At 46.9% G+C, this 25,203-nt stretch overlaps 7 protein-coding genes across 7 annotated transcripts; 6 read left to right on the top strand and 1 right to left on the bottom strand.

Annotated features, from left to right (window-relative positions):
* Positions 1 to 95: 95 nt before the first annotated feature.
* EYB26_003391 (uncharacterized protein) lies at positions 96 to 958 on the bottom strand (the record flags this gene model as incomplete). The annotated part of the gene is made up of 4 exons (XM_054262692.1): positions 96 to 690; positions 761 to 821; positions 874 to 888; positions 952 to 958. 4 exons carry the CDS (start codon positions 956 to 958, stop codon positions 96 to 98), a joined length of 678 nt encoding a protein of 225 aa, XP_054118667.1.
* A 567-nt stretch (positions 959 to 1,525) lies between these two features.
* On the top strand, positions 1,526 to 2,050 carry EYB26_003390 (uncharacterized protein; the record flags this gene model as incomplete). Its single annotated transcript, XM_054262691.1, has 1 exon — positions 1,526 to 2,050. One exon carries the CDS (start codon positions 1,526 to 1,528, stop codon positions 2,048 to 2,050), a length of 525 nt encoding a protein of 174 aa, XP_054118666.1.
* Positions 2,051 to 2,626: 576 nt separating this feature from the next.
* On the top strand, positions 2,627 to 3,878 carry EYB26_003389 (uncharacterized protein; the record flags this gene model as incomplete). Its single annotated transcript, XM_054262690.1, has 2 exons — positions 2,627 to 2,702; positions 2,767 to 3,878. 2 exons carry the CDS (start codon positions 2,627 to 2,629, stop codon positions 3,876 to 3,878), a joined length of 1,188 nt encoding a protein of 395 aa, XP_054118665.1.
* Positions 3,879 to 4,267: 389 nt separating this feature from the next.
* Positions 4,268 to 5,529, top strand: EYB26_003388 (uncharacterized protein; the record flags this gene model as incomplete). The annotated part of the gene is made up of 5 exons (XM_054262689.1): positions 4,268 to 4,281; positions 4,340 to 4,490; positions 4,550 to 4,924; positions 4,991 to 5,131; positions 5,206 to 5,529. The coding sequence occupies 5 exons, from the start codon at positions 4,268 to 4,270 to the stop codon at positions 5,527 to 5,529; spliced, it is 1,005 nt and encodes a 334-aa protein (XP_054118664.1).
* Positions 5,530 to 6,319: 790 nt separating this feature from the next.
* On the top strand, positions 6,320 to 8,414 carry EYB26_003387 (uncharacterized protein; the record flags this gene model as incomplete). Its single annotated transcript, XM_054262688.1, has 2 exons — positions 6,320 to 6,791; positions 6,847 to 8,414. 2 exons carry the CDS (start codon positions 6,320 to 6,322, stop codon positions 8,412 to 8,414), a joined length of 2,040 nt encoding a protein of 679 aa, XP_054118663.1.
* A 326-nt stretch (positions 8,415 to 8,740) lies between these two features.
* On the top strand, positions 8,741 to 13,427 carry EYB26_003386 (uncharacterized protein; the record flags this gene model as incomplete). Its single annotated transcript, XM_054262687.1, has 5 exons — positions 8,741 to 8,774; positions 8,827 to 8,999; positions 9,077 to 12,290; positions 12,348 to 12,805; positions 12,867 to 13,427. The coding sequence occupies 5 exons, from the start codon at positions 8,741 to 8,743 to the stop codon at positions 13,425 to 13,427; spliced, it is 4,440 nt and encodes a 1,479-aa protein (XP_054118662.1).
* Positions 13,428 to 13,863: 436 nt separating this feature from the next.
* EYB26_003385 (uncharacterized protein) lies at positions 13,864 to 19,706 on the top strand (the record flags this gene model as incomplete). Its single annotated transcript, XM_054262686.1, has 4 exons — positions 13,864 to 18,741; positions 18,834 to 19,036; positions 19,135 to 19,211; positions 19,291 to 19,706. 4 exons carry the CDS (start codon positions 13,864 to 13,866, stop codon positions 19,704 to 19,706), a joined length of 5,574 nt encoding a protein of 1,857 aa, XP_054118661.1.
* Between the last annotated feature and the right edge of the window lie 5,497 nt (positions 19,707 to 25,203).

Below are 25,203 nucleotides of genomic sequence, written 5' to 3'. Positions count from 1 at the left end.
GATCAAACCAATTGCTATGCCCCTCCCAGTCCATCCCGCAATAACCAACCAAAGTGAGGCCGCGAATTTGCCCGACTAAAAGCTTCAAATAACGCTCATCGACCTAGGGTTGTTTGTAAAACTTTCGCGGCAAGCTCGCTCAGAAGCCTGGCACGATCTGACTGCGGCAACTCAATAAAAACATCATAGACACTCTTTCCTTTCGCATCTCGCACCGCACCTAGCCTGTTACCAGCCACAGCACCTGCCAGCGCACCTGGCACGTTGGCAACTATGAAGCCCAAAGCACCACCACTGATCGCACCAACAATAGACCAAAACTTCTTTGTGGGTACAGATCTCCTTTGCCCGTTCACAGTCTCATCGCTAGCAAGCCCTTCTTCGCGAAGCATTTCTTCAAATATGGATCCGAATTGATTGGAGTCACGTCCCTCCCGCTCCCGTTCTGAGCCGCTGAAATCAAATGAAGACCATGAGAAACCACCAGCGCCGCCACGGGGGATATCTTCGTCGGCACTCTCGCTGTGGTCGTCGCCGAAATAGCTCATTCGGGCAGCATCGTAGTCACGCCTGCGTGAGGGGTCGGATAGCGTGTAGTAGGCATCATTTACTTTTTGAAATTGTTTCGTACGTGAAGCCCTGTCGGGAGCGTCGACAGGTACCCGGTCAGGATGAGTTCGTAGAGAGGCCCTGCATACGTGTGAGATTAGTATGCGACAGTCCAAGGTCTGGAAGAGGAACTCGATTGTATCATTCGCACCTCTTATATGCAGTTCGAATTTCTTGCTGCGTCGCTGTAGGGGAGACCCCCAAAACTTTGTCTGTTGCGCATGAGTATAGAAATTGTCTACCTCGGAGGAAATTGCGACTTACAATAATCTGGCTGGCCTAAAAACGAAATGTAAGTAATGAGTCAAGAAACCGAGATCAAACTTTCTTAGGAGTACTTACTTGCCATGATGACGGAACTATTTCAAATTTGAATTATTTACAGAGGAAAAGACTTGAGAACACGACGATACTTTTTAGACAACGGATATTCAGTGGGGATGGTTCCTTATTTTACTTTCAACGAGATGACGTCGCGCCCTATCACATGTTTACTGCGCCACACTTTCAGCCACAGTCGGATAAGAGCCACGTGATTGAGTTTTGACCATCTCGCCCCTGGGACTCAGGCTGGGAGGCTAAAATAGAAGTGACCAATAAGAACTATTCAGTAGTTGTGTCTCCCAGCCACCTCGTTATAATTGCTCACAGCTGTCCTACTTGCATTCACTACTTTTCTCTGCCAGCTGGACTGGCTATTTGCGCATCCAGACATCATTCGATCCCAATCATCAACTGATGCTTGATAGCGGAGTCATCTGTACAATCTGATCAAGTTCACACATCGGGTCCATCGAGATCGAACCAGTCAATCCTTGGTGCATTGTGGATCAATCCGTGGATTGAGCGAAGCTTCGCATATTGATTGCGGCCGCTTTTATCAGAGAGTATCAACAAGCGCACAAGAATTGCAAATATGGGTTGGTTCGACGGCAGTTCGTCTGTCTCGGGAAGCGGCTGGGTACGCAAACGATCGCCGCATCGCTCAAATTCCGTCTACTCCTCGCGCCATTCCAGGCACTCGGCGCCATCGATATTCAGTCTCGGAGGCGGCGGAAAGAACAGATCCACCAGCTCATTCTTCTCAGCCTCATCCCATTCACGAAAAGGCGTACGTCCTCGCTCTGGCTTCATTGAGCGCATGATCCGCCGCATCAAGCGTCTACTCCGAGACATTTGGAGCTATGCTCGTCGTCACCCAGTCAAAGTCTTCCTTTTCGTCATCGTACCCTTGATCACCGGAGGCGTCTTGCAGAAGCTGCTGGCCATGGTTGGTTTGCGGCTACCGAGCGGCCTCGTTGGAAATCGTTCCGAATTCGAGCAAATAAGCCGTCGTAGTAGTAGTTTGGGTGGATTACGTGGATTGGCTGGTGGTGTCGGCGGAGCTGGACTCGGGGATAGCATCAATGGTTTGATGACAGTTGCCAAAATGTTCATGTAGATACATATACCTGGTCTCTTTATCTGAAGTGAGATATAGATGGGCGGTCGCTATTGGAGCTTGAGATCGCCAGGACTTTTATGAATGTCATGATTTTGTTACACAAATTGAACCGCAATAAAACAACACTGTAGGAGCGACAGTCTGCAATTATAAGCGTATCCTGCAGAAGCAAACATTTGACACTATCTCTGGTCTAATGCATGTAGAGCCACCAGATGCGTTGTCACCTAACAAGCTAACCTGCCAAACTCCATTAGGGCGAAGATTCCAAGGTAAGTGACTTAACTCATGCAGGAACATCTGAATATGCTACAATTGAATATACTCCGTATCGTCTAATTGGACCAGTATGATTCATGCGCTCAGGGAAGGCACCGCTCGCGCCCAAACGTCCCTCTCATCATCTCATTTAGGAAGGAGCACAGAATACAGATTGGCCAATGATAGTTTGGCAAGTGGGTCCAAGAGGTAGATGGACCTTCCAATTAGCCACAGAACATCATCATCATCATCGCCGCTCGTGACTAGCAATACCACCCATCACGGTCTCTCATTGATGTCGATTTGACTACCATGTCAGACGTGCGCCCTAAAAAACCTGCGTCAGACCGGAGAAAGCAACAGAACAGAACAGCTCAAAAGGGCTACCGTCAGTTCTACCTACCAGTATACCCATATTCCGACCGAGGCTGCTTGACTAACTTGGCAGACAGGAGAAAGACAGAAACAGCGGCTGCAAGCCCTTGAAAGATTGCTCGATGCCCAGAATCAATGCGAAGACTCAGTCCTCAGTGATTCTACATCAACTACATTTTTCCCAGATAGTGGGCTAGCAAGCCAAGCAACGCTCCAAAATGGTTCACACTCAACATCTCCTTCGTTTGTGTCGGATTCGTCTTCTAGAATTTGGGATTCATTCATCACCAGTAGAGCCACGCAGATAGGCGAATCGCCAATAAGTCAAAGTTCCGGCTCGCTGATACAGGCTCAGTCTGTGGACTCGCCTGGGTTGCCGCTAAGAGAACGAATCTTTAATCAGTTGATGCGGGAGATCGACAGCGTTGATGAGACTTCATACAATCAAATCATGTCTGGTGAACTCTCCATTTCGCAAATCTTTCGTGCTGGGTTGCGTCATGTCCCTACTCGGCCGCCGCAAAATCCATTGGGCAATGACACGTTCTTGGTAGACGAGCCGAATCCCCCTCTTCGTACGGAGAGAATACTAGTTCCTGAGAACAAGATGCGAGTCCATGCACATGCTTTGCCTAACGTCTATGCCAATAATCTTCGGTTAAAACAATTTACTACAATTTCCGCTCTTCGAGCAAGCATTGAGTCTTTAGGTCTCACTTTTAGCATGCTCAGCAACCCCGACACCGAATCGCCTTTCTATCGAGGTTCTCTTTCGAAGGATGCCGCCGAGTTAATTATTGCTAAAGAGAGGTTTGACGACGTGGCCCCACACCTCCGACCAACTATAGCACAAATTCGGCACAGTCATCATCCATATCTTGATGGACTTCCTTTCCCTAGCCTCCGAGAACGAATTATAGAAGCTTGTTCCCTGGAGCCACCTATAATTGATGAAGAGGACCTATGTAACGATCTGGAAAAAGGAGGGCTGATCTGCTGGGGTTCATATCTCGGAAACGGGAACTGTGCCACTGGATCTGGTGCACCGTGGGATTATCGTAGCTGGGAAGCACAGCCATGGTTTCTCAGAAAGTGGTGGTTCTTCATTGGCGGATCGCAGGGCGAGCTTTTCCAGCAGACTCGATGGTGGCATGAAATGAGAGGCGATCGACTAGTTGCTCCATGGTGATGATAGACCTATCTCCACTTCATGGTTGCCGAAATTTAGTGGACTTTTTTGTCTACTTGATTCATCTGCTAACTTATGGTTAACTAACTTATGTGATCAACATTGCTGATGTGAGCAACTGGATCCACCGGGTGTATCAACCAATCAGTGAGGTCGTCTAGCTAGGGCTGTCGGAGAGACCCACATGCTCAACGAAGCAATGCTCACCTCATCAAGAACACATTTCAGTTCAGATGTAATGTTGGTTGCGAAAATTGAGGAAGCAGCAGTCTATATAAAGGCAGGCATGGACTCCCATAAAGGACAAAAAGTCCAGATACAGATGGAATCATTCTCATATCCTTTATTATCAATCTTTTTCACCACGACTCCAAATCAAGTTCAAGACAATGGAATACACTCGGTAAGTGACTAAATTGCTGTATACTAATATGCCTGAACGTTACTGACTACTTGACAAGACTCGGCCAGTCTGGCCTGAAAATATCCCAGGTGATCTTTGGCGCCATGTCGCTTGGCTCCTCCGATCACATGCAATGGGCGATCCCAGAAGATCAGGCATTGCCAATCCTCAAGCATGCGTTTGACCTGGGTATCAACACCTGGGATACAGTAAGCTCTCCCTACTTTCCCTGTCAAAGGTGCATGCGTATCTGACTATCTCCATCTAGTCCGATGTATACTCGTTTGGCGAATCGGAACGTATCATTGGCAAAGCTCTGAAGCACTATAACATTGCACGTGGGCGGGTTGTGATTCTGACAAAGTGCTATGGCGGCGTCCCCGAACCTGCTGATTTTGTCGGCCGGTCTGAAGAGGAGAAACTTCGTATGTTATCCGTCAACGATGGCATCATGGTCAATCAGGTTGGGTTATCTCGCAAGCATATTTTTGATGCAGTGGATGCCAGTGTTGAGAGATTAGGCACGTATATAGATGTTCTGCAGATACATCGCCTTGACCGTAACACGCCTCGTGAGGAAATAATGAAAGCGCTCAATGACGTCGTCGAGAGCGGGAAAGTGCGCTACCTCGGCGCAAGTTCGGTACGTACCATCTTTCTTGATCATGTTGGTCAAATTGCTAGCCGGTCCTAATTGTTACTACTCTAGATGCATGCCTGGGAATTCCAAGCTCTCAACAACATCGCTGATAAGCATGGATGGCATAAATTCATCAGTATGCAAGACTACCATTCGCTTCTGTATCGGGAAGAAGAACGTGAAATGCATGCATACTGTCGTGACGCCGGGGTCGGTATCATTCCGTGGTCTCCGCTTGCTCGTGGTCTCCGCTTGCTCGTGGTCTCCTTGCTCGCCCATATAAGGTGACGCAAGAGCAGCCCACGCTCCGTCAGACGAGCGACGTGTACTCACGATTCTTGGTCGGCGACGTGACAGAAGCAGACGTTAAGATCATCAACCGTGTAGAAGAATTGGCTGATAAAAAGCATTGCAGCATGGCACAGATTGCTATCGCATGGTCTTTGAAAAAAGGGGTCAATCCTATTGTCGGCCTTGCAAGCGTCAAGAGAGTGGATGAGGCCGCAGAGGCCGTCGCCCTGGCTTCGAAGGGCCTGTTAACTGATGAGGACTTTAAGAGTCTGGATAAGCTATACGTCGCTAAACCAGAAGTCTATATGGTAGAGTAGTTGGGTGGTCTATGGTCTTCTGCCTGTTAGGTAACTCTCAATCAGGGGCATTAGAGCAGTATTGATTTATGGTAATATGATGCAAGAACTTTGTATAACTTAGTGGTGTGTCTTATCTCTTTGCTACCTGAGCATTGTACACAATCTTGGTGTCTAGCCCTAAAACAGTAAAGGTCTGTGGAGCGCCTCCTATTCCCATTGTAACCTCAATATGTACTCGTAGTTTGAGTGGTACGGCGGGCTGGATGACCGTCAAGAAATAGCGGTAATATTTCCAAAATTACACAGTCCCCTGTGGAGCTGATTTGTGATAACGTAATCGGTAAGTGAGTTGGCCATGTAACTAACTAGTTAACATAACTAACTAACTAACTATAGTTAACTCACTTACCGATTAAGTTACGTTAGCATTACTGATGGATTTCGGTTTTGCTCTAAATGTAACTAAAGCTCGCCGTACGTGGCGCGTGACCTACTCACTGTACCTGAGTAAATAAACGTCCCGTTCGTGCTGATCCACCAGACGGTCTCAATCTTGAATCATCGTCCACCAACCGATTCGAAGCTTTTGAACATGGTTTAATCATCCGTGCTGCCTCGGAAGTAAACAAGATGTCAAATTTTGCCGGTCCATACAGGACTTACTTATCAAAATTGACGGCCGAGTAGCCATACAGGGGGGGCATGTGCAAGCGTATGCCAATAATCTCCAAAGTCGACTAATAATTGTTTGATTGCGACGCGCTTTAAAGCCAACGCTAATCTGCAAGTCTCGTTACGCACCTTCTCAATGGAGTGTGGTGGCATTGGCTCGTACTTATCCATCCTAGTTGTCATCCTAATCCCTGTGTGGGCCATTTGCAGGCTGATCCTATGGTCCCAAAGGACGCATCAATCACCCACCATTTTGCCTTATGACACTATAAAATCCGACACTGGATCCGCGAAAGAGCGCAAAAACGATCTTACTTTTGCCTGCAATCTGAAGAGCTACAAAGCTGCTTCTCGCAGAACCGACTTCATGAAGATCTCGGCCGCTCTGTGCTTGAGTCTATTCGGCTTGTACTCCTTTGTAGCCGCTTACAATGACAATGCAAACCATTTTTTGCGCCGACAGGCTTCTGCGACCAACTCTAGCTCGGTCCTAGTTGACTTTCAAGTATACAAACCTGTCGAATTTGATCCCCCAAGTCAAGGATGTGATCAGGTTATTTTATTGATGGAACATTCATTTGGCTATAGTTATGGACAGCCGTTTGTTGGTTTGTATGCCTCCTGACCTACTTTTGGGAGCATTTGTCTTATATGATAACATAGGAAGCTTCACGCCGCCTGATTGCGACTTTGATACCGTCAGAATCAATCTTACAGTCACATCACGAGGACGGCAGTTTGATCGGTTAGCGTTAATGTATCTGAACGACACGGAAGTTTTCAGGACATCCACGGCAGAGCCGACCACCAACGGAATCGTGTGGACTTATATAAAAGAAATGTCACAGTATTTGACGTTGTGGAAAACTCCTCAGAAAATAATCTTCGACCTTGGCAACTTGATTGACAGCAAGTACACTGGACCGTTCAACACTACGTTGACGGCATCCTTTACCAAAGAAAATAATGTACGAATGGCGGATTTGATTCTCCCAATCTCCGCGCGCAAATCTGTGAATGATGCTGCAAGCGCTTTTAATGTACCTTCTGACAATGCTACTGTCGATCTTACTTTCCCCAGCAATGCTCAAAGAGCGGTCGTCTCTATCTCGGCTTGTGGTCAATCTGAGGAGGAGTTCTGGTGGTCAGGTGTCCTGAACCAGGATACAGACGACTTTGACTCAACTATTGGAGTACTATATGGATATTCGCCCTTCCGCGAGGTCCAGCTTTATATCGATGGATTACTTGCTGGAGTTGTGTGGCCGTTCCCAGTTATTTTCACTGGAGGTGTTGCACCCGGCTTCTGGCGACCTATTGTCGGAATTGACGCATTTGACCTACGCGAACCAGAAATTGATATCTCGCCTTTTCTTCCCCTACTTCTTGATGGTACAACACACTCATTTGAAATCAAAGTCGCTGGGCTTGACATTCCTAGCAGTAATGACAAAACTTTGACCCAAACCGTCAATTCATATTGGGTAGTTACGGGGAAGGTCTTCATATACCTCAATGATAGCGGGAAGACTACCATTAAGCCGACTGGCGTACCGCCGGCCATCAGTGCTTCAGACCTACAATTTAGCTTTTCACGAAATCTGGTTTCGAATTCGACTACCAACGAGACTCTTTCATATTCAGTTTCCGCCCACCGAACACTCAAAATCAGGTCGGGTTCAAGTTCATGGACCCAAGACTTATCATTCTACAACGATGGGTACCTCAATCAAAACGGTATGAGTCAGAGAAATACCCAGAATACTACCGGGACATCAATTGCGAAGGGGTTCGGACTCGATGGGAAAATGGTAGAATTCAAGACTACCTTCAGCTATCCTCTCGATGTCAATACCACATATGCTTTGACAGCAAACTCTACCGCTATTGATGCCATCATGGATCGTGGCCTGTCAATCTCATCCACCGGAGGCCTCGGTATATCTACTTACACACTTACTTCGGGGCCGATCGATATGCAAACCCGCCAATGGGGCGTTGCACATTACTATGCAAATACAACAGGCTCTTACTCTTCTGGAGAGACTACGCAAGATTTTATTGAAACCTCTGGTGGAACAACATATAGCACACACGTGCAAGCAGTAAATGGTACTGTGGTGACACCTGGTAGTGACTCGCAGGCGATGGCGTCGACAGCAAAGAATAGTTGGTTCTCGGCTGGAGGACGTCCTAGTATTAAGAGTATTCTAGGAAGAGGCCCCGGCTAGATATAATTATGAATAACATTACAATATCACAATGAGTTTCCAATATGTACTTCTTTTGTACGTGCCACGTCGGTAGAGTCTAGAATTTAAGATAAGATAGCGGATTATCCAGCTTAGTTATCGCAGACCCACCAAAACACTTAAGTTACTTAATCTCCACAGTGGAGCCTGTGATTGCGCGATAAGCAAGTCACGTGCAAATTACCCCCATACTCGGTCCAAGCTCTTAATAATCATTGGTGTTCTTCCAATTTTCTTCTCTTTCTTTGCCTCTTTTTCATCGAGTTGCCTTTTCTGTGCATCAGCTGGCTGGGGTAGGAGCAGCGATGACTGTCGTCACGTACAGTCAGAACATCACAGGTATGGCGAAGTCTTTGATTCAAAATGAGTTGGAGCTAACCGTTAGGTACAGACTCACTTGTGCAGTCGATAGAAGGCCTCATTCAATCGCAAACCTCGCAAAACGATGAACGACCGAATAAGCGTCGCAAACTCGGTCAGAATACGACAGAAAACTCGCTCGAACTAGTAGATGCATCTGTTCGAAATGAGTACGTTGTTCTCTGTCGGATTACTATCGACTTGGTAAGTTTCCTTTATCGCAAGTTGGCACGCATGCGCGCATCCTTTTGATGCTGATAACTAACTTTGTCATTGATTAGAATGGTCCGGTGCAAAGCCTGCCAGAGTCGTTGCCCACGTCCGATGACCTGCCGGTTCTGTTGAAGTATCGAAACGAGCAGCGCATTTTATCTTCGTCTGACCTCGAACCGTCCGATCACCCCGCATCTGACAGCGAGACTAATGAGCACTGGCTGGACATACGGACAACGAACCGAAAACAGTTATCGTCCTTTCAGTTAACAGGAGGAGCTGATCTCGATAACGTTGTCTCACATTTGTCACTCGCGACATGCGCCACCTCGATAGACACTCCCAATGGGGACCGGTCGATCTTCAGTTACCGAGCTCGTCTTTCACCTTGTCAGGATCCTCATTCGTTTCGCCTGAGCGTCGATATTCTCTGGAAAGATACTTTGTTCATCCCAGCCAATGCCAAAGTCAAAGGCCCGCCGGGATTAGTTTTCATTCGATATACACCTCCTGGAGAAGGTTTGTACCGGCAGACAACGGACCAAATTAATAAGGGACATGCCCAGTGGACTCCTCGGGACTTCTACGATAATGTTCATGTTCCAGCCGATACCCCCGAGGCGTCTAGTGAGATAATTTGTCCTCTGGTCAGATGCAAGCTTTATCCATTTCAAAATCGGGCGGTGCGGTGGCTGTTGGAGAAAGAAGGAATGGAGCTAGATATATACGGGAATGTAGTTCCAAAGAAAATGGAAATTGCGGGCCTACCAGAGTCTTTCCAGGAGTTTACAGATGTGGATGGTCGTCGTTGTTTCTCCAGCCAACTCTACAGGGTTGCGACAACCGACATGGCTCCTTGGTACGATTCAAACAGGAATTTGAGGGGCGGTATTCTTGCGGAAGAAATGGGTCTTGGCAAGACAGTTGAGATGATTTCATTAATCTCTCTTCATCGACGTGCCATGGTCGATGATGACGCACACCATTCTCTTATTAAATCGCGGGCAACCCTCATTATCACGCCGCCTGCGATTCTTGAACAGTGGAAGCAAGAGTTGCAGAATCACGCGCCGTCACTTACAGTATTCGATTACAAGGGCTATCAAGCAAACTCGAAGCTATCTCAAGAACAGCTATCGGATCTACTTAGGGATACCGACGTGGTCTTGACCACGTATAATGTCCTTGCGAAAGAAGTCCATCGCGCAACTGACCCGCCAAAGCGAAATATGCGCAACGAAAAGCGATTCAAGGTTCCAAAATCACCGCTTGTGCGCATGTCTTGGTGGCGAGTTTGTCTTGACGAGGCTCAAATGATTGAAAGTGGCGTCAGTAATGCGGCTCAAGTTGCCCGGCTGATCCCTCGGGTGAACGCTTGGGCTGTGACAGGAACTCCTATACGCAAAGATATGAGAGACTTTTTTGGACTCTTGCAGTTCTTGAGATACGAGCCATTTTGCGGCTCTATAGACCTTTGGAGCAGACTTTACAGTGCTTATTATCCGGCCTTCAAGTCTATCGTTAACAAACTAGCCCTTCGGCATAGCAAGGAGTTCATCAGGGATGATCTGAAACTGCCGCCACAGAAGCGGGTTGTTATAACCATTCCTTTCACTGCAATTGAAGAGCAACACTATGGTCAATTGTTCGAACAGATGTGCGAGGACTGCGGTGTAGATCCTACTGGGGCTCCTCTTGAACAGGACTGGAATCCTGAATCGCAGGCCTCGATAGATAAAATGCGAGGTTGGCTTACTAGGCTTCGTCAGACTTGTCTACACCCCGAAGTCGCTCGCCGAAACCGCAGAGCACTCGGTATCAGGAACGGGCCGTTACGATCTGTGGATGAAGTCCTTGAGGTGATGATCGATCAAAACGAGACTTCCATCCGCGCCGAAGAACGCATGTTGCTTCTTTCACAAGCTCGTCGTGGTCAATTGCTTGAGAACGCTTATCAACGGCGAGAGGCTCTGGAGATATGGCAGAAGGGGTTAGAGCGGGCAACTCAAATGGTCAATGACTGCAGGGAGCAATTGCAAGCTGAAATTGCAAGAGCTAAGAGCAGCGGTGTTAGCACATCGGATCAAGACTCAGATATCGAAAGTGGAAAGGATGAAGCTGACCAGTCAGGCAAAAACAATCGCATCGGAGCGTGCAAAGCACGTCTTCGAGCTGCTTTGGAAACACAACATGTTTGCAAGTTCTTCACAGCCAATGCTTTCTATCAAATCAAGACTGATAAGAAGATGACGGAACCTGACTCGGAGGAGTTCAAAGCTCTAGAGAAAGCCGAAGAGGAGGCATACGATGAGGCAAAACTGATTCGAAAGGAAATGCTCAAGGATGTTGCACGGAAGGTCAGAAGGTACATCAAAGTTCTTGATGATAAAGCAAACAATGATTCCTTCATCAAAATTCCTGTAATGAAAGCCCAACTTCCGACTCTAGGAATTGAGGCGCGCCGGTTATTCGAGAGGCTCGAGGACTTCTGTGACGCCTTAAACGAAAATCGTGAGAAGTTCAATGAATGGCGGGACGCGATGCTTAAATTGCTCCGGCAGTCGCTTATTGACGAAGAGAAGACCAGCGAGCTTGAAGGAAACGAATATGAGACCTCAACCAAACATCAAGATGAAATGTATGTGTACATGGAAGGACTTCGTGTTATGTTCGCCGATCGCCATGATGCGCTTACTGGGCAAACAAACTTTTTGATCAACCATGAAGTCAAAGTTGGAGTAGCCGAGGCGCGTAATGGAAAGGGGCCATCTCCTGAGCTGTACCTTAAAATCATGGGAACTCGTGAGAAATTAAAGCCAAGCGCCGATCTTGGTTCCCTCCGAGGAATCGTCAGTGATATGCGCAGCCTGCTTACATCACTAGAATGGCAAGCCAATGAAGGAAGTACACGAGCTCGAGCCGAAGCAGTTATTGTTAACGAGGCTCTTGAGCGCGTGAGTAAGACATCAGCTGAACAAGCAAAAGCAATTGCCGGCTTGGACAAAGAAGTTGAACTGTTCCGAGATACTATGAACAACAGACTGGAATACTATAAACAACTGCAACAAATCTCAGATACTGTCGCGCCATATGATGAAGAGAGCGTGGGTAAGCCTTTGGACCAGGCAGTCTATGATTCGAAGCTCGAAGCCGAGAACAAGATCCAGCAGAAATTGGATAGTTTGCAATCTAAACGACGATATCTGATTCATTTACGAGACGAGTCAGGGCCGGACGAGAGTACACGATTGTGTATTATTTGTCAATGCACATTTGAGAATGGTAGGTTAAGCTGTTGTCGTGTACTTGGTTTAAGTATCTATGCTAACATCTTCCAAGGCGTTTTGACTGTCTGTGGTCACAAGTATTGCAAGGATTGTTTACGCGTCTGGTGGCATCAGCATCGGACATGTCCGACATGCAAAAGAACACTCAAGGCAAACGACTTCCATCAAATCACATACAAGCCAAAAGAGCTGCTGGCTCAAGAAGAAAGAACACCTACAAAGATCGAACATGAACGACCCTCGCAGAACGGTATATACTCAGACATTAGCACCGGCATTCTGCAAGAGATTAAGGACATTGATCTTCCTACCTCTTTCGGCACCAAGATCGATACGTTGTCTAGACATCTGATGTGGCTTCGCGAACATGATCCTGGAGCCAAGTCAATTGTGTTCTCTCAATATAGAGACTTTTTAGGAGTTTTGGCTACTGCTTTTTCACGGTTTAAGATTGGATACAGCAGTGTGGAAGCCAAGGACGGGATCCAGAGGTTCAAAGAGGACCCAGCGGTATGTTAAAACCATAGCAATTGTATCTGACACTGAACTCGATGACTAACGATTATTACAGGCTGAGTGCTTCCTTCTACATGCTCGAGCTCATTCATCCGGGTTGAATCTCGTCAACGCAACCCATGTTTTCCTCTGCGAACCATTGATCAATACCGCAATCGAGTTACAAGCTATTGCTCGTGTGCATCGTATTGGTCAACATCGTCCAACAACAGTGTGGATGTATCTCGTCTCCGACACGGTAGAGGAATCAATCTATCAAATTTCCGTTTCTCGACGGCTAAGTCACATCGTACAAAAGGAAAAGGAAAGAGAAAAACAGAAAGATTTACACTCCCCAAGCCCTGGACTCAAGAATGGAACCACAATAGAGAATCTCACCGAAACAGCTATAGAGTCGGCTAATTCTCTGGAAATGCAGGACGCTACTTTGGGTAAGCTGCTGGCTTCAGGAGCTGCGAGTGGTGAGCTGGTTGGTAAAGATGATCTTTGGCAGTGTCTGTTCGGTGATGGACAGAGAAGAACTTCACCTGGTCAGAATGATGATGCTGTGCGCGAAGTTGATCGTTTCTTGAGAGGGGAAGCAGCTGAGAAGAGGAGGCAAGATCCAATAATTTAGTGAATAGATCGCGGATATCCATGGATTTTGATGAATTTGCTTATGATATATATTGTTATAGACGATGATGTACGATTCGGGAATCCATAGAGCGGCAACACAACGAATAGCTACCAATACAAAATAATAATAAAATCGTAAACAAGACATATTTACTTTTTTTTTTTTGTCTTTCTATACTTGCATTTAAATAATCCTAAACATACATTGAAGACAGTCGGCTGACGATATGGCTTTGTTGTCACGTGAACTTCTATATACTTCCATCTGGCGGAGTCCATAAGCGGTCAATGATTTGCAATCGCTGATTTCCCGCGGCCAGCTGTGGCGTGGACATAACAAATACATAAGTCAGGACTCTGCACATAATTTTCGCCATTTTGAGCACTTGATATTACACTCATGAAATTATCAAGCTTATTCTACAGCTCATAAGATGTCTTCAGGCGCGCCGGCCGAGAGCCCTGAAGCTCGCGAGCTCAGCTTGGTGTCTAAAGTGGAGCTCCGAATTGCCCTGGCCGATTCAGACGAGAAGCTCCAAAAGCTCCTACAAACATATCTGGCCCCATTACTCCTAAAACTAGCCTCGGAGCATCTGGCTGTACGCAACAAAGTGATTGCAGTCTGTCAACATATCAACTTAAGGATAAAGCCACAATCGATCCAGTTACCCGTTACCGCACTGTTGAAGCAGTTCAAGGAACAGAGCTCGCAACTAATCAGACATTTCGATCTGATTTATATTCAGCAAGGTATTGATCGCCTTGATGCTTCAGCTCGCGTGGAGCTGTTACCTGCTGCGTTGCAGGGCATCGCTCAGCTTGATGTTGCATCCGCTCAAACGGCGAGTGTGTTTAATCTGATTCTGAGGTTGTTGCCTCTTCTACGGCTTCCGCCAAAGGATAGTCCCGAGGATCAGAAATTGGGGGAGAAGCTTTCTCTTTCAGAGGCAGATACACGATCCTTGGCCGTCTGGCTGGGGAAATTGCTTCTCTTGTCGCAAGCGGCGAAGGATGCCCGTACTTGTCCCGGACTGTCTCCGTCGGAGTACACATTTCTGAATAAATCAGCTTCTTTTGAGGAAACATGGAACCCCTCTACGCAGGGTGGTCTAAATCTCACAGAGACGAAGTACTTTGTTGCAAAGTTTCTTGCAAGCGGTGCTTTCAACAACTCAGCCCGATTCCTTCCAGCTATCATACTATCCGCCGACTCCAACTCTCGCCTCTCAGACATCGGTGACGATATTCTGAAGCGATTTAATCCCGACCTTGAAGATGCTGAGGTTGTGGAACAGCTGTATAAGCTCTACTTTGGAACTACCGGGAGTGATGCGGCACTTCCTGCCCGTATCCCGCTCCAGGTCAAGATTCTAAGCTTTCTTGGTAAATCTGTCAAAGCCACTACATATACCGGAGAAATCAGCAAATTGCTTGACGAAGGGCTGTTCTCGACTATTGCTAAATCTGCCCAAGGCCTCCAAGCTTCCAAGATTAGATCTCAGATCTTTATGTTTATCACCTGGGTTGTCCGTATGGGTGCTCCGTCTGATTTGAGAATCATTGCACCGAATGCCGTTATTGGTTTACGCCAGTTTGTTGAGTCACAGGGGTGGCCAGATCCAGGTGTTAGTGGTCAAAGACTGTCTCAGACAGATATAGGTCTGCGAGGGCTGGCATATGAAAGTATTGGAGTATTGTCGCCGAAGATTTCGTCAGGTGGTAGCGTAGACTACATTGATATGGATCTCCTACGGTGGCTCTTTAGCTCACTTGCCTCTGATGCTTCAGCTGCAGAGATCTATGTCAGCATTGAGCAAGCCTTGGGAAGTATTCTGAACTGCTGCACTGGAAACTTACCTGAAGGTGTACAATCAGAACTGGGTAACTTTCTCGACTTTCAGATGCAAAGTCAACCCGGAACGGAGTCTTCGTTGACTGGTTACCCTATTGTTCGCAGTACGCACTATACTGCTGTACGATATGCCAATCGGTGTCTACCCTATTGGGATCTCACTGCTCGATGGATCGATCTTCTTGCTATTGCTAGTACATCACAAGCGACGAGAGAAGTTATTGAAGAAGGAAAGAAGGGCCTTCACCCGTACTGGTATCGAATGCTAAACCCTGTTAGGGGTGTATCATCTTCAACAAACTTGGAAGATCTACCACAATATAAATTCCCCAGCTTTCAGCAGGCAGTGCAATTGTTGGTGAAACTAGGTGATTCAGACGCCTCACCAAGCAGTTTGCATGGCGTAATTGCCCCAGCAGTTCGCTTCTGCAAGAACCTGCTCGTGTGGGAAGCACTATCAAAGACGCAAGCACCCATTGACATCGATCAAGAGTGGGAGTATAAACTCGAGACCCTTCTTCGATCAGATGCGCAAATGAGGCATGGCGTCAGGGAGATTATTTCGCGGCAATCTGATTCAGTGATGACAACATGGCTGAACAGTGCTCTGAACGGTGTTATTTTATGTACAGGACTTCAGGGCGCTGATTGTGGCCAAGACTTTTTAGACATCGGCTCATTGACTTCAAACCGAGTTATAGCAACAGTCACAGCTAGCGCACCATCAATTTTACAGCGGATTTATTCCACTAACGATCATGTGCTTCAACGCATTGCTGCAAGGATATTTGGAATTCTTGCCTCGCATACGTCCGTGACAGAGTCTGATTGTCAACAGGTATTTTCAGATTTATTGAATACAAGCATAGGATGGAAGGGAGCTATTGGCGAAGCAGCAAACAAGGTTCGAGGTGCAATTCTTGCAGTAGCATATTTGCTTAGTCGATTGGCGTATCGCAAGAGGTTGAACGTCATTCCCGAAGCACAAATCGGACAGTATATCACGCTCGCCGTTGAGGTACTCGATCAATCAAGAGACTCTCAGCTTTCAGAGGCCGTGCAGGTGACTATTGGCCAGCTAGCACTGGCGCAAGTACTCAATTATGGCAGACTATCAGCAGCTGGCAGTTGGAAAACAATACAGTCTAAGCTGGAAGAACAGGCCAAGAAAGAAAAGGAAAACGCAATCCACGCATTAGGTCAATTATCACTGGTTGTGCCACATGATGGAGGAGAAGGTCAATCTGCGTTTTGTGAGATTATGACATCGTTGCATGGACTACATGAAATACGCAAATCAGAGGTCCAATTCCCTGTCGGAGAGTCGTTGTGTACGGCAGCAGCAGGATGGGCCTCAAAATCACTAATCGGTGAATTTGATGTGGATGAAACACCATTGGAAGCAAACATTCCTGCAACTATCCTCTCGGAACTAGCTGATAAGTTAATCACTGACTGCAAAGCATCGAAGCCTTCTCTACGAAAGGCATCCGCTATCTGGGCTCTTTGTCTCGTCAAGGACTGTGGCGAGCTTGAAGGAGTTCAGCAACGGCTTCGAGCATTCCAAGCTGCATTCGCTGGTCTCTTGGCTGACCGTGATGAGGTTGTCCAAGAGACAGGCTCCAGAGGTTTGAGTCTAGTGTATGAAATGGGCGACCAGGACTTGCGAGACGACCTCGTGCGCGATCTGGTCGGATCATTCACTGGTAATGGCGCCAACATGGGAGGCAAGGTTACCGGCGACACTGAACTTTTTGAGCCCGGGGCTCTACCGACTGGTGAAGGAAAATCAGTGACAACATACAAGGATATCATGAATCTGGCATCTGAAGTTGGTGATCCAAGTCTCGTTTATCGTTTCATGTCTCTGGCATCAAACAATGCAATCTGGTCAAGCCGGGCGGCTTTTGGCAGGTTCGGTCTCAGCAATGTCTTGTCTGATTCTAGTGTGAGCGGATACCTTGCTCGAAATCCAAAGATCTACCCCAAACTGTATCGGTACCGATTTGATCCAAATCCGAATGTGCAGAGGTCAATGAACGATATTTGGCAAGCGCTTGTCAAGGATCCTACAGCTCTGCTAGATACGCAGTTCGATCCAATCATGGATGATTTACTGTCCAGCATTATAGCGGGAAGAGAGTGGCGGGTTCGTCAGGCTAGTTGTGCTGCTATCGCAGATTTGTTACAGGGGCGGTCAATTGAGAAGTACGACAAGTATTTGAATGAAATTCTAAGCAAAGCATTTAAAGTGATGGACGACATCAAGGAGTCTGTACGCACAGCAGCTTTGCGACTTTGTCAAGTCATTACGAACATCTTGATCCGCACTCTCGAAGTGGGAGATACAGATTCGAAGCGAGCAAAGACTATGCTGGGACATATCATTCCCTTCCTCTTGGGTCAAGATGGAATGGAATCCAGCGCACAAGAGGTACAAGGCTATGCGATATCAACGTTGGTACAAATCATTAAGAAGAGTCCCAGTGCTCTATTGCGTCCATTCATGGCTCAGATATTAGAGAAGTTCCTATCTTCTCTAAGTTCTCTGGAACCTCAGGCGGTGAATTATATTCATCTGAATGCAGACAAATACGGGCTTACAGGCCAGGAGATTGATAAAATGCGATTATCAAGTATTCGAATGTCCCCAATGATGGAGAGTATTGAACGATATCTTCTAGACGGTCTGGATGAGAACGCTATGAAAGAGGTCGCTTCCAGATTAGAGGTGGTTCTACGCACTGCTGTGGGCTTGCCATCAAAGGTCGGGTGCAGCAGAGTTCTCGCTCTTCTAAGTGGAAAGCAACTCCTGTTCGGTCCTTATGCGGACAGATTCATTCAACTACTGACTAAGCACGTACTTGACCGCAACGAGACAGTCAGTGTATCGTACAGCGCCTCGATTGGATATCTTATTCGACTTGGAAGTGATGAGCGTGTGCTAGAGACCATCGCTTTTACCAAATCGCTATACTTCAACTCAGAGGAGACTTCTCAGCGAACGGTAGCCGGAGAAATCCTACATTCCATGTCAAAACTGTCCAGCGATAGGTTCTCGAATTTCTCTACAGCCGCCCTGCCATTTGTGTTCGTCGCCAAACAAGACACCGACGAACAAACTCGCGAGATATTCGAAAAGACCTGGCAGGACAATGTTGGTGGTCCCCGAGCCGTGGCATTGTACCTGAAAGAAATCACAGCGATTATATCCGAGCGGCTAGAATCGTCCAATTGGACCATCAAACACAGTGCCTGCCTTGCAACGGCTGACGTGGTTACCAGTCTCGGGAAATCTCTCGATCAATCAACGGCTGAGATTGTCTGGCCTATTCTAGAAAAGTCCGTGAACGGGAAGACGTGGGACGGTAAGGAGAAGGTTCTGAAAGCGTTTGTCAAATTCGTGGAAAATTCACGCACATTCTGGCAATCCAGCGGAGATGTTAGCCAACAGATGAAAGTAAGAGCATGACAGATCACTTTTCTGCAGCCCTATTCAATAGTCCGGCGATTAGACCTGCGGAGCGGCCGGCTACTAACTGTGTTTGATAGGATATTATTCTCAGAGAAGCAAAGCGAAATAACGTGGCGTACCGGCCACACGCACTAAATGCATTGGCTGATTTTGCAGAGTTCCAGCCTGATTTGGACCTCCTTTCTGACGCCATCAAGATCGTTGAGCCAATCGTTGACGACCTCGTTGACAGCGACAATGTCAAAATGGATGTCGATGGAGACCACTCTTCCAAAGCCCTGTGAGTCCAAGACATTAGCGTTAACCCCTGCATGCTTCTTAGCTTCATTTTTTTCTTCTTCTTCTCGTCGATAGGGCTGAGTAACTGATTCATGGCAGCGAGAACGAGACATTGGCAGCATGTACCGGATGCCTGATCCGCTGCTTAAACCCCACAGCCAAAGTACCGGAATATAGTGAGTTTTGACAGGAGACCCTCCAAAGACCTTGAAGCCATACAATATCAGCCCACTAACATACGTAAATGAGCCACAGATCAGCTGAAGACCGTCATCAAGAGTATTGGACAATGTCTACAGGGAAATAATCGACACGTAATGGATGGCCTCTACACGGGGTTACAGGGAGTCTTTGATAAGATAGGGGATGAATTATCTGGACAGCAACAAACAGTTGACTGCCTGGTGCTACAGGAACGATTACAAATGCTAGCCGATGGCCTCCTATTTGCTGACATTGACCCGTCAATTGAGGCACTTCGACTAAAGCGTGCCCGAGCAGCAGAAAAGTTTATCAAAGTGGCTTCTCAGGGGACGATGATACAGGCCACTAGCGCAGTGGGCGCGGGGGTCCTGAGTGACAGTCAACGACAACGCATGGAGCTGTGGCTGGCGCAAGAGCGAGCTGAATCAATCCAGCATATTCTTAAATCTGCCCTACGGGGTTTGTGAGTGACGAGCAAAGCGGTTAGACCCTTGCCCAAGCCACGTTAGTCTCCCCCCTTGACTTTGGACCAGCGGTGTCGTCCTTGGGTTTACTAGCGTGGTAATATAGGGGGGGGGGGGGGGGGACTCGGAGTAGGGACCAGCTGATTGGGAGAAAGAAAAATATTACCACGTGGAAGATCGACGACGATGATGTTACGAGTTGGATAATTTACCGCTACGTACGTACGTTCGTTCTATAGGTGCGGTGCGTATTGATCTGTCAGGACCTAAGCATGAAACAAGCCCGAGGTTTTTCCGTGGTTATAGTTGTGTGATAAGAGTGGTCTTATAGACCAGTCAGAGTTCATAGACAGCGAATATACTCATACATTGTTTGCATTTTGAGCGACGAATGTTATTCTCGGCGCTTAACGGAAGATATACATAATCCGTTACTCCTGTTGACTTGATTGCTGGATGACTACTTAGGCATCTACGGAGTATACATTGTATATTTCAAACCGAATACGAGCAAGGTTTGACCTTGGCGTGAATATGACCCAAGTTAGCATAGCCAGAGATCCTAAACCAAGTTACGCATTGAGTTTTTCTTTGATATAATTATACGGAGCTTCGCGGATAATGCTTCACTACGTAGGTGGGTGGTTAGTTACGTTACTAATTACCACATAGAATGGTAGTTAACTAGTTAACAACTAACTTATCATCCAAGGCCCAATACGTACTATGTAATAACTATAGAATATGGAGTACCTAACTGATAAACACTAAGTTAGTAGTTAAGTTAGTTATCGACTGGGCACAGCATCTGGCACAAAACGTCGCCCCTAGTACGGATAAAGCAATGTATGCCGTACGCGCGATAACCACTAGCAGTCTCCCGGATTGAGTTAAACTTTAGGGTTTTGTTTGTTTTCTCTTTCAGACTTTTACGTTAGCCGAGCCTGACAGCCCCCCTCGTATAGGGAGTTAAAGTTGGGGCCTGGTGTCTGGTTGGGGAGAAAAGCCGTAAGTTCGACCTGTCTTATTTTTTTCTTGCCACAAGTCGAATTCTAGCTTTAGCTCGCATAACCCAAATGCTGAGGGCGAATCGTGTTTGGGAACGGGGGCAAAGGTTAATTAATTACAAGAGGAAAGTTGGATGAGTCTGGAGACTCTAGACGGTGTACTCTTAGTCCTAGTACGTACTTACCTTACTCTGCAATATGCACATGCGGCCCGCCGGATACTCTAAGCCTGTACAGGAAGTGATAAGCGGGATCACGCCAATCATCTGCGAGAATTGGCAGATTAGACTTGGATGCTAAAACGTTAGTCTTTTGGAGAATTTGGACTAGGAGAGAGAACTTGGTTCAGTACGTGGTCCGTACGGTACAGACGGGCTTGCTCTGCTGTACGGACGCGCGTATTGGCAATACCGAGGACGTGCGAGGCTAGCCTGGCTTGAGAAAACATGGTCCCGACTGGGTGGGAGGGGGATCCGATCTCTTTTCTTTTGCTCGAAGATTACACTAGTAAAAGGATTTGACTGTAGCTTTGCTTAGTAGATCTCCACTTAGGAACTCCGTAGTCCGTATAGCACGTAACTACTCCGTAAAAGTCCTAGCATCCATATTAAGCAATAGTTCGTCCGGGTCATGCACATTTAAAATTGCGTCGAAGCCCTTTTCGACTTCACTTCCTTATCTGGACAGGCAGGGCAGGAATTGCGATTTCATCGCGAATAATTGCACTTGCTGCTCGGCCACTGCATGATCGAAAGGGACGGGATGGTTCACTTGCAACCCAAGCCCTTCAGCCCTAACGAAGATCAGCCAGCCATGGCTGCTCCAGTTGGCACGCAAACGCAGTGGCTCAATTGGGAAATCCAGGTTTTCTTCAGCAACCTCGACTCTGCATGCAGAAACAAACTCTGGCATGAGCCAATAGGAAATCGGAATCTAGATATTTTTCAATAAAAAAAATTCAAAATTATCCCCTTTCTCCAAAGGCGAATGGATTACAGTAGATTAAACTCCAGCCTACGTACCACAGAGTATATAGTTAGCTATTGATTTTTATAGTTGCGCTCGTGAAATAAACGAAGGCCCAAGCACGGAGAATTGCCCACGGAGTCTAGTTGCTCGGAAACAAGAATAAGGATGAATGTACCCCTGTACCAGATCCAGCTGGCTGAAGAAAAAAAAAATTCATCATCCTATTTCATTTTTCTACGGAGTAGACGGAAAAGCAGCTAAAAACATATCACCGACAGAGTTGGCCAAGCTGATCTGTTATAGCGCGCCCCACATTGTGACAACCACATGGTTTTCTAATTTTTGAACGGTTTGGCTGGTCTCACCGCGCACTAGCCCGGTATCTCGTTCCGACTCGTTCTAAACGATACGTTCCACTTCGTAAGCGACACGTATTTTACATACACAAGAATGAGTACATTACCTTACATACAGCCACGACTTAGCTGTCAGGCCGTACGCTATCAGAGGCCATATAGGGCTAAAGTCTGACCCCAAACATTTGCAAATCAGTTGAACTACGGCTCCGAGCCGGGAACCACCCTGATGGCCCAAGCATTTAATTCAATTTGTTAAGATCAGACATGAGAATCTACGTGACCGGTCTGGTCTTTCAATGGCATGATCCACTTCCTTGGCGATTTATCTTTTTCGTCATCCGTGACGATAGGGCATGAAATATATTATAAATGGCGCCATGATAAGGCTGGATTTGCTTTCCCCGTCGTGATCTGGAGTACTATGTACGAGGGAAAAAAAAAAAATTGGTGATCCGAGGTACGTACGATGCAGCAGAGACCACGTACGTACCACTGAGTGCATCAACACACACTGGGCTGACTTTTTTCCAAGACTCTTCAGAGAGGATTGGTCGTCGAAAGGGCGGAGTTCAACAATTCCCGAACCCTAATTCAGTAGTTTTGTAGCGCTTTGACCACATACTGGCATGCATGTGCTGAACCATTGTGCTGGGCTCCAAGGGAAAAGTCTAAGATGTGAAGACGGAGTCTGGAATACTCTTATCTTATTGGGGCTTGGGGCTTCGTATCTAGCTTCTTCCTCTTTTTTTTCTCCCTGGCCGGCGTAAATCGAAAAATTGGCATGGCCTGACGTCTCTTGGATTTAGTCGGTGCTTCTGTGGTTGAACCACAAACCAACACATGAATATTTGACGTAGTATACTATGTATGCAAGGACATTGATCGAGACAGACAGAGCAGAGACTCGTAATATAATATACACTAGTGGAAGCGATGTGCTTAGACGGAAAGCTTGGCGTCCGGGGCGGCCGAAAGGGTTTGTTGTTGAGATTCCGATCCCAAGTCAGCGAATCACCCGACTAGCTAGCTTGTTTAGTGGTCACCGAGTTTCGCCCATTTCAGCACGCCCGGCGTTTGCTTTTTGATAGGACTGGACATGGAGAAATGCAGATTGGTTGATCATCAGTGACGAAATAATAGTTTATCTCTATCTTGATGCTCAATAACGACGCAGTGAATGTTGGTACTCGAGCAGCAGACTGGCTCCATGTCATGTTACAGAGTAGACCAACTTGCGCTTACTACGTGTAGATCTAGCGCTATCGCGCCGGAAGCCTTCCGGCGGCATTTGGCTTCCAAAGGGTTTTCACGACAGGTGATGTATGAGACATTGGTTAAATTGTTTGTTGATTTCCACAAAGAAGTGGATTATTGGAATGCACAAGAAATCGAAAATGTCTCGAATGCAAAACGACGACGCTGCATGGTGCATATTCCGAACCATGTGGCAACATTCAGCACGGTTGTATGTACGTATTAGCCGTATTGTAATGTATACAAAAGCTGGCAGCCACGTCCCACTCCGTAATCAATTCATGGGACGTACGGTAAGCCATGTGTCAGGATCGAATCCAGTCCTCTGTCAGCACCTGAGCACGGTGTTCGTGCAATGTGACTTATCTAGGTTAGAGTTGTTTCATCCACGAGCTGGATGATTTGCATCATACGAAGTGCACTCAGTACAGACGGATGATTCAGGCGGAGTATCGCAGTCAAGAGCACGAGAAAAGGGGGCGAGGCTGAGCATCAGATGTCAGGATGAAGAATGCCCTTGTCGTTTGCCTCCTCCGCGTCGTGTCACGCATGCATGAACGTTCATGAGGGTGTGATGCAAATACTGTCGAGGGGATGCAAGGAGAATGCAAGGCGGAGTAATGTTGTCCCATGGCAGTCAGGTACCACCGCCGTCACGTAAAGTGATTAAGTTATTAACTTATTACAGAGGAACGTACGGAGTAGTAGTTGGTAGTTAGTGGTAATTAACTAGTTAGTTACCTAACCTAACTAACTAACTAACTAACTTAATACTTAAGTTAAGTTAGTTACTTAGTTAATACTTAATAGTATTACTTAACAGTCCCTGGATCGATTCGATGATGGCTGGCTGGACCGTCGACAGCCAAACAGACAAAACACCTCGCTTAGCCTGCAGATAACCGGCCCGATTTGGCTAGGTATGAACCATCACCCTGCCCCTTCAGGCATGGCGCGGGTCTTAGCATGCAACCAGCGCCTCTTATTGGCTGCCCTCTCAGATTTAGCGAGCACGCTAGCCCGGATCAATCGACACCACAACAACGCTAATCCTCATCAGGAACGTAACCCGCGGACGGGCTCCAGCGCTCGGAGAACTCGGTTGACTCCCGTTAGTTCATGTAGTTAGTTAGCCAACTAACTAGTCTGTTCTGTGTCTTTGACTCTTTGGGCTCGACTGATTTTCCATTCCAATTTTAGCAATAGCCTCATCTCTTCCCCTTCCCCAGATAGTAGTCTGGATACATGTACCGGTACATACACATCATCCTTCCTCTTTGTTTTCCTTGGCGTTTTTTCTTTCTTTCCTTTTTTTTTTTCCATGTTCTCGCATTTCTGGTACTATCGTTTTTTTTTTTTTTTTTTTTTTCCACTCTGGCGCTTCGGTGTTGGACGGCAATTACAAGCCCAATTCATCTCTCCCGTATCTTACAAAGGTCACCGCCACCGCGTGGTTTGTGGGCCAGAACGTTTCCTCTGAGGCTCTGAAATACGGAGTGAACTGTCACAAAATACGATCTCAGTACGCTCCGTATTTCGTACTAACGTACCCTGCCAGAGATTTGTCACAATGGCTATTATAGTTCGTTTGCTGGCGGCATGGTAGTTACTAGCTGTAGTTATAGTTAATACCATCCATCTTATGACTCCTTCCATACAACTCGGGTTTTACTTTCTCCCCTTCCTATCTTCTTTCTTCATGTACACCTAATCGTACATGCATTAGTTCGGCCTTCACTGTCTGCACTAAGACTTAGTTACCATCTCTTTCGGTATTCCCCGTGACCACGTTGATGGGGCTGATCTGCTTTGGTCAGGACTCAGGGCTGGTCTGGGCCTGTGTCTTCCGAATCGGTCAAGCAGCATCAGTTAGCTCCAATTGACTTTGGTGCCTATCTCGCTATCAACACC

Source organism: Talaromyces marneffei, chromosome 2, assembly GCF_009556855.1.
Source record: "Talaromyces marneffei chromosome 2, complete sequence".
NCBI lineage: Eukaryota > Fungi > Ascomycota > Eurotiomycetes > Eurotiales > Trichocomaceae > Talaromyces > Talaromyces marneffei.
This window is presented reverse-complemented; position numbering and strand designations above follow the sequence as displayed.